The following is a 13,002-nucleotide window of genomic DNA, read 5'->3' on the forward strand; positions in this document are numbered from 1 at the left end:
AAAAAAGGGACCGACCGACCACGGCCGCGCAATATTCTCTTGCCATATTCGTCATTTTGTCTTTTTCAACATGCCGATCACCACCACAGCGCTCACCATCAACCTAATTCCCCAGGCTTGTGCTTGGAAGAGCAGACTCTTATTAGCAACACCACCCGCTACACGCACATCGACGAAACACGGGAGCGAACAGGAGGAGCAGCTACTATAGAAGGCGAAGAAACATAGGGGCATAGGGGAGATGAAGAAACATGGGAAGTAGCGATAAGAGATAGCAAATAAGTAACTGCTTCTATTTATTTGAGCGGCGTCTTTTTTTGTCGCGCACTCGCTGCACCAGTGAGAGCGTGTGAGGTTGACAGTGCGCACTTCCCACGATGCACTGTACTGGATAGCGACAGCCCGGGGAGAGTGGCGAACTCCGGCTCCACGGTCTCAACCGCCGACCAGCATTTCAACCGAATCCTTAGCCAGATCTTGGCTGTTGAAGGCAAACCATATCGTTCTAGTTGAAAATGCATGACCCTATATAAGAGCGACGCGCAGGGCTCGTTTTACAGAGCAGAGCAACGCCTTTTGCCACAACCTTTATCATCGGAGGCGGCCGACACTCACGCGTATCAGCGCTGCAAGCCCAACTGACCAACGCCCATCCCGCCGCTTCTCCTTGCCTCTCGCCTTCACTTTGTCAACGCAAGCATGGATTCGAAAACAGAGGGATACAATGAAGCCATCGAGCAGCTTAGAGATACTCAATTTCCGATGCTCAAGGGTATGAACCAACACAGGTGGCGATGGTCTCGACAATGTGCTTACCATTAGTAGATTCAATATATCTTGACCATGCCGGAACAACTGTGCCGTCGAAAGCGCTGATGGATGTATTCGCATCCGAATTGACATCGGTGCTGTACGGCAATCCGCATTCCGGGTCGCTACCCTCTCAGCTCTCTACAGACCAGGTTGACGATGTAAGGCTGCGGCTGCTGGAATTCTTCAATGCGGATTCGGATGAGTATGACCTTGTATTCGTTGCCAACGCTACCGCTGGCGTCAAACTGGTGCTGGATGGCTTGCGAAGTATCCCAGGTGGCTTCAACTATGCCTACCACCAGGCGTGCCACACGAGCCTTGTTGGCGTCCGTGAAGAGGCAAAGCACAGTGTGTGCCTAAACGACGAGCAAGTGGAAGGGTGGATAAATGGGGACAGCCTGCTTGCGGATGACCAGTCGTCTACTGCGATGTTTTCTTACACAGCACAATCACACATGGATGGCCAACGGTACCCCATGTCCTGGGCCCGAGACATCAAGGCCGCGCACCAAGCATATACTCTCTTGGATGCTGCGTCCCTTGGAGCGACATCTCGACTTGACATGTCACATCCTGATTTCTCTGCCGACTTCGTCGTCTTGAGTTTGTATAAAATATTTGGATTTCCGGATTTGGGTGTCCTGCTTGTGCGCAAGTCGTCCGAGCATTTATTTGACAAGCGAAAATACTTTGGAGGGGGCACGGTCGACATGGTCGTCGCCGGCAAAGAACAGTGGCATGCGAGGAAGACTGGCTTTTTACACGAACGCCTTGAAGATGGCACCCTGCCATTTCATAACATCATCGCCGCTGGGGTAGCTCTCACAACCCACAAATCATTGTTTGGATCGATGGACCAAGTTTCCCGGCATACGGAGTATTTAACTCGTCGTTTACACAACGGGCTAGAGAAGCTACAGCACGGAAATGGACGTCTTGTCTGTACTCTATACACGCCGAGCCGAGCGTCGCAGCCCACAGGACCAGTGGTGTCTTTCAATATCAGAAGCAGCCTTGGCGCTTGGATTCCTCTCGGCGAGTTTGAGAAGCTTGCCATTATCAACAAGGTTCATATTCGGACAGGAGGCCTCTGCAACCCAGGCGGCATCGCAGCGGCCCTAGATCTACAACCCTGGGAAATGAAGAAGAATTTCTCAGCCGGATTTCGCTGTGGCTTGGACAATGAAATCATGAACGGCAAGCCCGTGGGGGTTATACGAGCCAGCTTTGGAGCCATGAGTGTCGAAGCGGATGTGGATGGTTTCTTGGATTTTATGGAGGAATTCTTCGTTGAGGCCAACACCCCTCAACTTCTAGAAGACGTTTCAATGTCAGCAAACTCGATCGGCAAGCCCCCACTACGTGTCAAGTCCATCACCGTCTACCCAATCAAGAGCTGTGGGGGGTTCATAGTGCCTGCAGGGACGAATTGGCCCATACGATCCGAGGGTCTTGCATGGGATCGGGAATGGTGTCTCTTGCACAAGGGCTCCGGGCAGGCCTTGAGCCAGAAGAGATATCCGCGAATGGCTTTGATCAGGCCAACTTTGGATTTCGACGCAGGCATCTTACGCATAGACTGCAAAGGCAGTCTGCGGTCAGTTTCTGTGCCACTGTCAGCAGATCCGTCGCACCTCGAGGTAGAGGCTCGCCAAACCAAGTCGAGGGTGTGCGGCGAAGAAATTACGGCGCAAATGTATAAGTCAGAGGAGCTGAATGATTTCTTTTTGAAAGCACTTGGTGTGCCCTGCGTTCTCGCCAGATTTCCTCCTGGTGGCCGGGGTCTTGGAAGCCGTCTCAACAAGGCAAAGATGCAGAAACACCAACAACCAGACAGAGTCAAGCGCCTGCTGCCTGGATCATTCCCTGAGGATGTACCGTCGCCACCTGACTCTGACTCTGAGCAGCAAAGGGTCCAAACAAAAATTCTGCTGGCCAACGAAAGCCCAATTCTCATGATTCACTCTGCCAGCGTCGACGCATTAAATGAGGCCATTGCACAGCACGGTGGCCCGTTAGCTACGACGGCCGCATTTAGAGCCAATGTTGTACTGGAAGGGTCACAAGGAAGTGATAACTTGGATCGACGGCCAGCATACTCTGAAGACTCATGGCGCAAGGTTCGCATTGGCGATCAAAACTTCTCGCTACTAGGCGCATGCAGACGCTGCCAGATGGTATGTGTCGACCAGGAGACTGGAGAACGTAAGCAAGAACCCCTGGCTACGTTGTCCAAGACAAGACGCTTTGATGGGAAAATCTACTTTGGAGCACACATGAAGCACGACGAGGCAGAATGCCCGTCAGAGGCAAACCAGCACCCCACAATTCGCGTCGGGGCACGCGTGGTAGTGGATGGATAGGTATGCGTTTTATAAACGAGCGCATTTGCAGTAACAGTGGTTATGTATTTCTAGAACGACTGGGTATATACAATGAACTTGCGGCTACCAGCCGCCGCCATGCAGAAGCTATTTAATAACTGTGGATGTTAGTGACGATCATGATATACGCCGCAATTTACTTACGAGAAAGCCTCCTTATGGAGGTAGAGTTCGGTGGCACCAGGCCGGCCTTGGACAATACGCAGCTGTGCGTCTGCTGCCGCAGCTCCGACATCAAACACCATGCTTGCTGGGCCGCAAACTGCCACGCCAACAGTGACACCAGTTGTCGATGCTAAACGGTTGACTGCGGCCTTGGTGTCTGGCCGGCCATGTGAAAAACAAACGCCAAATAATGACGCAACAGTGCTTGAGCCATCCACAGGTTGCACATTCTTGACGACCGTCCTCTTCTCTTCATCTCCCGAGGAAGAACTCAGGTCAGGCCTGCTCACGAGGCCTTGATCGTGTGTTTCGCAGAACGTGACAGTCACGCCCGGCAGCTCCGTCTTGCCTTGCACAGACTGGCGCTCGGCGATGCGCTGGAGCTCTTCCGTGTACCAGATGCGCATCTCCGGATCGCGCGTTGCCAATACGACTTCCAGGTGGCGCCCATTCTCGAGCCCCTCACCCGCACGCAGCCACGCCTCAATCAGCGCGAGCGTGAAACCGCAGCCTGAGCCACCAGCCACCAGAAGCGTGCGGTCGAAGCCCTTGTACCACCTTGTGGACATGCCTCCGTACGGGCCTTCGAGGAGCACTGAGACGCTGCTACTCGGCTGTTTGCGTGCGAGCGCTGCGAGTCGTCCCGTGAGGCCGCCCCGCGGCTGCACGAAGAACACCATCTCACCGCCTCCACCATTCTTTTGGTCGGGGAGGGAGCAGATGGTCAGCGGGTGCGCGGTCAGGGAATGCGCGCCGCAGGTGATGAAGCGCAAAAAGACATGCTGGCCAGGTTTCCAGCTTGATTTCGTCGCAACGCCAATGCGAAGGGAGTGTGGTGTGTCGCAGCGAATCTGCGCGGCGTGGCTGACGCCGTGGCGAAAGTACGTCTTGAGGACCGCAAACAGCAAGGAGGCGGCGTATAGTGATACGGCGGCTATAAAGTAGTCCCACGACGACAGTCTAAAGGCGCAGTGTATGAAGAAGAAGATTACGAATACGATGGCGAAGAAGAAGTGAGTTGCCTTGAAGAACTCATAGAATTTGTTTCTATTGCCGTTAGCGGTTTGCATAGAAGAATTGTCGGCCACCGACTTACCGGATCCACGAAATGGACATGAATGTCAGCCACGCCTGTGCGACCAAAGCAATCACCCCGGTGATCCAGACGCCACCCGTAACCCAGGACTTGTGCAAGTCGCGCGGGACGTCTCGGTGATATATGATGAATGGAAAGGTGTGGATGAGCGCCAGCACAAACATGGCCCAACTCACCCAGTTGTGCCAGAGATTGAGCTTCTCATGCGGGATACCAGTCACAGCCGTGATCATGTTTGCCTTGGCGCCGAGCAAGAAGATGAAGGGCATGCAGCCGAGCGCCATCCAGCCTGTGCGGGTCGCCAGCGGCGGCGAGCTGCCGTACTTGGCGTCGGTTGGCCAGTAGTAGGGTCTGGGGCCTAGTGTCATGCCCCCGAAGAAGACGATGCCGACGCCGAGCAGAAGATAGGCGCCGAGGGACTGCGAGTTGCGGTTGCCGAAGCGCCATGTCTTGTATGCGCAGAATCGAAGGCCGGACACGGCGCGGCGCCACAGCGATCGGCGAGTTATGCTCACAGGGGCAAAGGCGCTGGCAAAGTGACCGATGGCAAAGATGGCAATGGCGGCGAGGAAGAAGTACACGGTGGGAAGGGCGAATACATGGTCGGCCTCGTACCTAAGATATGTGTGTAAGAATATTATAAACCAAGGGGTTGCTGTCGAAGGCCGAGCGCATTAACAGGACTCTGGGACGTACCAAAACCGCCAATAACTGGATTTATAGGCGCATCGCTCGGGAGTCAGTGTGCATTTTCCCGGATCGCGAGAGCTGTGTAGCATAATCGGCCGTTGCAGCAGTGGCATATACCACGCCGTAGGCGCCTTGTCGTCCATGTGCATCGTGACAAGCCACGAATCTCCCACAAAATAGAGCAGCAGAAAAAAGACGAGTGTCCAGGTAGTCGAGAACTCTTATCAGATGCAAACAGAGAAAACAAAAAACTTACAATGACCAAGCCCATGTCTCATCCTAAAGTATTTATTTGTCTGGCATGCGACCGTCCCCAAAAGCGGCCCGCGCAACACAACAAGCTAGCGCCATGCGCTAAGTGAGCAAGTTTTATTTCCTAACCCATGCAGCCGGCTGGAACTGCTTGATTAATTGGGTCATGGCATGTATACTATTTGAATTGAGCATGTTTCGACTGGCCGGAGGGAGGATCGACGACGGACCAGGAGCCTGGATGTGGGCGGAAAGGGATAAAAGGCTGAACGTTGCGAGACGAGAGCGACGGGAGAGAAAATGCGCAGAAATAAAAAACGCTCGCCCTACATTTACACTTGGATGGATGCCGCCCGGGTTTACCGATCGTGAGACAATTGTCAGATTAGGTGTGCCGGCAGGCACTTGCAACGTCGTTGAAATCCGGAACTCTTTGAGGCAGAATGCGGAAAACGATCATCTGGACGGCAGCAAGAAATGCTACATCGGAATCCCTGGCGGAAACGTTTCTTCCTCGCCGAGAAAACGATTGGAAATTGACTGCTCAGAGATTGATGCCCGTCCGTGACCCATCGGGGACCGGGCTGCGGGTGATTGTTTCAGTGCGGCCATCCAGGTGCCGGGGTGTGCCTGGAAACTCTTGGAAACATGCTCATTGGTATCACGGCAGGGTATATGCAACGTTGAAATTTAATTTATGCAAAAAAATGCTACTGGCTGACGCGCGAAGCATATTAATACGCCTAGTGTGCGGTCACGCTGGCCACTCAGTGCGCGGCACTTTTGCCAGGATTCAAAGTCTGGGGTAGGGAATGTGACCGTGTCCTCATCAATCAAGTCATGCGATGACGATCTGCACGCACTATTCATACACTCCTGCAAGTCATCCACGCTTCTCGAGGACAGCGCAAAGAAGCAACTTCTGTTGAGTATTCATGTCGTTTATTCATGATCGTAATATGTACTGTCTATTCACTCTGTACTGGCCGTCTAGTTCTTGAGCTCGGCGAATCCCATCTCCAGGTTGTGGCCATCCCAGACAGTGTAGTACTGCTTCAGGAGAGGAGCACCGATCAGAAAGCTGCCGCCAAGATCGATGGTGCTGAAGACGGTCTGGCAGATGCCGGGCTTGCCCTCGTAGGGGCCGAGGTTGAACGACTCCTTGGGCATGGTGGCGTTGAACGTCTCGGCGCCCGAGCCAAAGGTAAAGGTAATGTCGACGGCGAGCGAGTCGATCACGTCGCACTCGACGCCCCAGGCCTCGTGGTTGAGCTGCTTGATCTTGGGTGAGACGGCCTTGTAAAAGGCCGACACAATCTTGCTGGGCCCCGCAAAGTAGGCCGTGCCGGAGTCGAGGATGGTCCGCTTGTTAGCGGCAATGGCGAGCGGCTTGCCGTTGATGGCGAGAGCGGGCTGGTCGACGACAAAGTTGCCAGTGTTGTGGAGCTTGACCTTGTGAATGTCGCCCGTGTAGCGCGCCGGGTTGGTGCCGCCGAGCGTCATCTCGGCGCCGTCCTCCTTGCCGGCGGGATAGTACAACGAGAACTCGGGCCCGTCGAGCTGGCCGCTCGCGTACAGCGCCCAGTACCACGGGCTGCCGCTGGGCAGGCCGGTCGCGCCCTCGACGCCGATGCCCATGACGCCGTCAAAGGGGACATTGTCCATGAACTCGGGGTACTCGTCGCAGAGGAGGAACTGCTGCTGGTCGACAGCGTGGCCGGCAATGCCGACCTTGTCCGTCACAATGGCTCCGCTAGATCCCTCGCCGTCGTACTGGAGCGGGATGGAATCGACACCGGTTCCGTACCCAAAGTGTTGAGGTTGGTTGGGTTGCTGGTCAAATGTGCTGGACTGATCGGGGTCAAAGAGGCGCGTTGTCTCGCCAGCACCGGTGCAGTTCTTGTTGGCAATGAACATGTCATAGGAGCCAGTGTCGAAAATGACGTTGCTATCTAGTCAGTATTTTCTACATTTTGGGCGCTTATTAGGAATGGGATTCGAAACTTACAATTTCTGAGGGGGTGTTCCAACTTCCACTTCGGTGTACCACTGCCCAATATTAGCGACCGCTATTGCAGAATCGGAGAATCGAGCATACCTGGAGATCAGCAGTGTGCTTGATCCAATCCTTGACGGGCACAGTGATGGTGCCCTGTCCATCGGCCTTGGTCTTGGTGGACTGCTTGATCATGGAGCCAATCTTCTTGTCGAGAGGCTTGAGCGGCAGCGTAATAGCCGACTGGACATGGTCGGCCAGCGACAGTAGCGAAACAACGGCCACAGAGCTTGAGACCTTCATTTCAACGGACGAGTGAGTTTTCGGTGTCTGAATCTTTCTATCTCTCTTTTCCCTTTGAAAACGCAATGGAAAATGCTTTCTTTATAAAGGGGGCTGCTTCGTATCGTAAGGCCCGCACGATGATCGTCAAGAACCAACTGCCTGATAGAGCATAGATCCGCCCGCTAAGCTTTTGAGGCACTGCTACATTGCGTCGCATCGGCAGCAAGACTTGGAAGTTGCTTCGCCAGCGCCCCTTGTCGACTTCCTGATCGGTGTCGCTGTTGCGCCCGTCCCGAGAATCTCGCCGGCAAATCCAGGCCGACCATGAGACCTGCCTGTTTAGGCGGGCACCTGCCGACTGCAACCGATCCACCCCAGTACTGGTCCATGATAATGCCGTCGGCGTAGACTCTGTACACTGGGCTATTTTGAACATTTTAGCGGCGTCAATGGCGTACTCTGGTGTTAATGACGCCTCAGCTAATCCAGGCTGAACATCACACAATGGGCGGGTGACCAAAAGAAAGAGCGCCACTGGGATAGAAACAGTAACTGACTAGCTGCAAAATATAACTTTTAGCTAGTAGAACGTCTGAATTCCTGCGCAAAATCACACGAGGCCTCCCGATTTTGAATCAGAGACACAGCCTGCAGTCGCTTCACTCTAGCAAGGGTTAGCAAAGAAAGACGCCGGCGGTTATTAGGCACTATAATTAAACGGAAGTAAGGGAAAATAAGAAAATTTAGAAAGTTACTATAAATGAAGAGAAATAAGAAAGAATAGAAAGAATAAGAGAAAATAGAAAGAATAAGAGAAAATAGAAAGATTAAGAGAAAATGGAAAGAATAAGAGAAAATAGAAAAAATAATAGAAAATAGAAAATGGAAAAATAAGAGAAAAGAGAAAAGAGAAAGTTAATATAAATAAAGAAAGATAAGAGAAAATAGAAAGAATAATAGATAAAAGAAATAATAAGCTAGTACTTATATTATTTTGAGTGGCATCGTTTTTGTCACCCACTTGACTGGCCACGGGATACATACGGCGGTCGAGTGCCTAGACAGACCACACTGCCCTCTCATCAAGCCGACCAAATGGGGTAGTCAGTCATGACCGCGAGGGCAATGTCGCCCCGTACAGCCACATTGCGCAGCTGGCACAAAAGGCATGCACTGTGTCAATCGCGTGGGCAGCGCAAAGTGCCGTTGTTCTCATTCCCGCATCTGTGGCACTGCCAAGTGTACAGCAAGTAGACGGCCTGGAAACACTTGAGCGAAGGACAGAACAGATGGCAGCTAGGCACTGAAAGAATCACCTTATCGCACATGGTTTTACCGCCACAGCCGTCTCCTGTAGCCCACTGACAGTACACCCAAAAGTGCTGTTCCCTGTTGTTCGGAAGTCGATGGTTGGCGTCGCATATAAGTTCTAAGCGGCGTTGGTAACACATGATTTGAATCCCCTCGGATGTAATGTCTGTATCTGGGTGGTGATTTTGTTTATTGGTGGCCGGGTGTGGCTACCGTCTTCGAGAGGAGAGGGTGGGAAGTTGTAGACCACAGAGCCTTATATGAGGGTACATTTATTTGTGCGCGACTGAATCACGGCTTTTGGTGTCCTGTATCGCTACACTTGATACAGTGAGTTGCTTCCGTCCTCCGATATCGCCCAGTGATGGCACAAGTATCCATCCTCGTAGAACGCTGCATCGCGAGCCGAGTTGAAGACCGCATTATTACAATATTGCAGCTGGAGCTTTTTGGGGGCCTTGACTTTCAATTTATGAGCCAGTGGTCGCCAGGCTCTAGCCACTCGTAAGCTTTGCCAATGAAGTCAGTCTGGCTGCCTTGAAGTTGTATTGTGGAAAGATCGAGATGATATGCTGTGTCATGCGCGAAGCGCGCGCGATACAAAGACCAGCTATATCCGCAGGATGTGTTGAATTTAGTTGGATTTATTTGTTTTACGTTTCAGGGTGCTTGCCTGTTTTTCGCCGCGTATTTGCTTCATTCCGCAGTTGGACAGCGGACGATCAGGTGGCACATGCTATAGGCGGGTTTCACGGCACTGTTTGGCGGCTTCTATACAGTGTCAGTCTCGGATACAACAGCAGCGCAGCGATCGTGTTACCTGGATGGCAGTAAGTATATAAAAGCACGCCGTGCCGAGGATTTGGACGGTCCAAGGCTCATGCAAGTCATTAGCAACATGTGCGTCCTTACGAAGTATCTTCACCTCTGTGGCCATGAGACCGGCGGGACTATATGGACACCCGAGGATCCAGTCGCCTGCCCGCTAACACGCGGCGCCAGGCGCTGCTCACGTCCAAGAGTTCGCTACCATGCGTCATCCTCATACTGCACGGCCGGGGAAGCGCCCCGCGGGAGGCTGCTGTCTCAGTGCCGCCGAAAAGCATTTCGGGAACACGGCTGGATCTGCCGCGAATGCGGCATCCTCAATGTGCCGGCCGCAAATGCCAACTGCCTGCTTACGTTCTCTTGCGCGGGCTGCGGAGCCAAAGACAGCCCGCTCTCGAGGCTCCCTACTGACGTATCTTGAGTGTAAGTTTTGCGGCTGCGACACGAAAATGGCGGCTAATGTCGCACTTGGGAATAGATTAAAGTAAACTTCCAAGAATCATTATTATACTCAAAAAAAAAGGATAATGAGCATGGAAGAATCAAGACCTATATAGGCATTAGTACAGTTATCGCCCGGATGATCAACGAAATTAGGAAGCTGGTAAGTCTCTTCTTCTGTGACTACTTGACCCTCATAAAAATATATTCTCAGTTTCTTCCCGTTTCATATCTCGCTCGAGAAGAGCCTTGAAGTAGCGCTGGTACGCCTTGGGCATGGGCTTCTCGAGGCGGCTGAACTTGACGGCGAGCTGCACGTGGCTGTGTCCCAGGCGGAAGTTGCGAGACCTGTGGACGAGCGGCTGTGCAGAAGCCAGTTATGGGCCCGGCTGCAGTAAATATCTTCTATGCAGCGCGGCGTGTCCTTGACGTTAATGGGGTGCAGCTCAACGCACACCTCGCAGATCTAGCAGTGTGGAAGGTCGCGGGCTAGACAGAAGAGATATTCTATACATCTTTCCCGGCTGTCTGTTGCGTGAGAATCGGGGTGGAAGTTGACAGCGGCCCGCATGCCAGTGCAGGTAAGAGATAGAAGGACACGATCGCGATGAGGAAGGAAGTCGGTGAGTTTCAGGATCACCTCCACTGGCATGTTTAGTCTGCTGTTTGGTGAGATGTTTATCTCTGAGCCGGTAGGCTCGGAGCCGCCAGACTTTGAAAGGGCGGGTTCGGTGCCGGCAGAGCTTGGTCTGCTGCGGTTATGAATGCGGACCGTTTCCATTATCAACTTCACAAGACTCTTGGGAGCCATGTTGGCGAACGCGTTGGTTGTGACCAGGGATGCGTGAAACTGGTATTTGTAATTTGACGGATAATTGCAAATAACAAATAACAAGAGGCGAAAATGCATTCGATCCTATTTCTTAAAGTCAGTACTCATATATTGAATCTCTGCCTTGGAAAAATATCCACAGCCATACGCTCAAACCTCGCTCTTCAGAGTTGAGCCATTACTAGACGGAGGCTTGCGCCACAAAGTAAGAACGACAAAGTGAATATTGAAAATGGGTTTCATCTGATTTACACTCTAAGCCTCAGCTCCTGGATTTCCCATCCATCCATCACTGTACTCCCCCAAGTTATTTTCTACCCGCCTCCACCCAGAAAAACATGCTCTAGCGGGGCGACTAGTAATACAGACGCTCAAAAATGAAGCGCGACTCTTTTATCGGCGGACGTTGCTCCCGGCAGGGGGGTCATAGGCGAGCTTTCTCGACTTGAGCCAAGCCCACTTGTAGCGCTTGACCCAGACACTCATGGCCCACAGGGAGGCGGTGACAACCAGCACCTTCATACCCATCTTCTTGCGGTCGTCCATCTCGGGCTCGGCAGCCCAGTTGAGGAACTCGACAACGTCCTTAGCCATCTGCGAGGTGGAGGCGGGAGTCTCGTCCTCGTACTCGACGAGGCCGTCGTAGAGGACACGGGCCATGGCGATGCCGGTACCGGGGAAGTAAGGGTTGAAGTTCATGCCGGGGGCGACGGTGGCGCCGGCAGGTGGCTCGTCAGGGTAGCCGGTGAGCAGCGAGAAGATGTAGTTGCAGCCGCCGTGGCGACCCTTGATGATCAGGCTCAGATCGGGAGGGAGGGCACCGTTGTTGGCGAAACGGGCAGCCTCTTCGTTCTTGTACGGCGAAGGAATGTAGTCGGCAAGCTTACCAGGGCGCATCTCGATTTCGCCCTGCTCGTTGGGCTCGCCCTCGTACTCGTTCTCCTCGGCGAGAGCCTTGGCCTCGTCGACGGTGAGGACGGTACCGACAAGGGTACGGTAAGGAACACGGCTCAGGGAGTGGCAGCTGGCGCACACTTCCTGGTAGACCTGGAAACCACGGCGAAGACTGCAGCGGGTCAGCATGATCAGCGGGTGCGGGTGTCGCGGGTTATCTTACGCCTGGTGGTCAAAAGTCTTGAACCACTGCTCGTGGACCCAAGGGTACTTGGTAGGGTGAAGACTATCGTCAGTGTTAGCCAAATTGGCCTGGTGTCGATAATAAATCGGCCTGGCGGATTTATGCCGCACAGCATAACCGAGGCGTAGCACGGCGCGTGCAAGTCGTCGGGTGGCGGGAAATCACGTACCCTTCCTCAGCAGGAGTCATGGCATGGGCCACAGGTCCGTAGAGGTGATAGTACCAGGCAATGGAACCGACGGCGAGGGTGGTCGAGGCGATGGCAGACACGTTGAGGCGGCTGGCGGAGGCTTCGCCGGCACCCGCGTTGGTGGAGGCCGCACGCTAAAAAACAAAGCAGGTTAGCACTCAATTGCGAAACAATTGGCTGTATATCGGCTCGAGGAGATGGGTTCGATGCATTGGCGAGGCGTTGTTGGTCCCTCGGCAATGGAGCTGAGGCCCAGCTCTTCCGGTGTGTGTCGAGGTAATCCGTACCTTGGTGACGTTGACGGCGCCATTGCGCAGCCCATTGAGGGCGCGAGGGGCGCGGAAGCAGGATCTCGCCAGCATGGTTGGCAAGTTGGATCGTAGCCGCAGGAGGAACCGCGATCAGGGTCGAGGTGTGGAAGGGTGTTCGGTCTCGGGGGTCGGGAACGTCGAAAGGGCTCAGCAGGAGAGGATCATGAGCCTCGAGAAAATCCAGCGTTTCCGAAATGGGCCGACGCTGATTGGTTCAGGTCACGTGTCGGGAACTCTCGCACCTAAGAGATGCTCCACCTGCTGGCAAAG

At 53.5% G+C, this 13,002-nt stretch overlaps 5 protein-coding genes across 5 annotated transcripts; 1 reads left to right on the forward strand and 4 right to left on the reverse strand.

The window, feature by feature from the left end:
• Nucleotides 1-699: 699 nt before the first annotated feature.
• Nucleotides 700-3,176, forward strand: LMH87_007240 (uncharacterized protein; the record flags this gene model as incomplete). Its single annotated transcript, XM_056192297.1, has 3 exons — nt 700-772; nt 826-2,410; nt 2,651-3,176. 3 exons carry the CDS (start codon nt 700-702, stop codon nt 3,174-3,176), a joined length of 2,184 nt encoding a protein of 727 aa, XP_056060531.1.
• Nucleotides 3,177-3,288: 112 nt separating this feature from the next.
• LMH87_007241 (uncharacterized protein) lies at nt 3,289-5,297 on the reverse strand (the record flags this gene model as incomplete). Its single annotated transcript, XM_056192299.1, has 4 exons — nt 3,289-3,295; nt 3,342-4,409; nt 4,459-5,073; nt 5,155-5,297. 4 exons carry the CDS (start codon nt 5,295-5,297, stop codon nt 3,289-3,291), a joined length of 1,833 nt encoding a protein of 610 aa, XP_056060532.1.
• Nucleotides 5,298-6,390: 1,093 nt separating this feature from the next.
• On the reverse strand, nt 6,391-7,699 carry LMH87_007242 (uncharacterized protein; the record flags this gene model as incomplete). The annotated part of the gene is made up of 3 exons (XM_056192300.1): nt 6,391-7,348; nt 7,409-7,449; nt 7,499-7,699. The coding sequence occupies 3 exons, from the start codon at nt 7,697-7,699 to the stop codon at nt 6,391-6,393; spliced, it is 1,200 nt and encodes a 399-aa protein (XP_056060533.1).
• A 3,028-nt stretch (nt 7,700-10,727) lies between these two features.
• On the reverse strand, nt 10,728-11,171 carry LMH87_007243 (uncharacterized protein; the record flags this gene model as incomplete). The annotated part of the gene is made up of 1 exon (XM_056192301.1): nt 10,728-11,171. One exon carries the CDS (start codon nt 11,169-11,171, stop codon nt 10,728-10,730), a length of 444 nt encoding a protein of 147 aa, XP_056060534.1.
• A 315-nt stretch (nt 11,172-11,486) lies between these two features.
• LMH87_007244 (uncharacterized protein) lies at nt 11,487-12,783 on the reverse strand (the record flags this gene model as incomplete). The annotated part of the gene is made up of 4 exons (XM_056192302.1): nt 11,487-12,159; nt 12,211-12,273; nt 12,401-12,555; nt 12,709-12,783. The coding sequence occupies 4 exons, from the start codon at nt 12,781-12,783 to the stop codon at nt 11,487-11,489; spliced, it is 966 nt and encodes a 321-aa protein (XP_056060535.1).
• Nucleotides 12,784-13,002: the final 219 nt, after the last annotated feature.

The sequence above is a fragment of the Akanthomyces muscarius genome, chromosome 1, assembly GCF_028009165.1.
Source record: "Akanthomyces muscarius strain Ve6 chromosome 1, whole genome shotgun sequence".
NCBI classification, from domain to species: Eukaryota; Fungi; Ascomycota; class Sordariomycetes; order Hypocreales; family Cordycipitaceae; genus Akanthomyces; species Akanthomyces muscarius.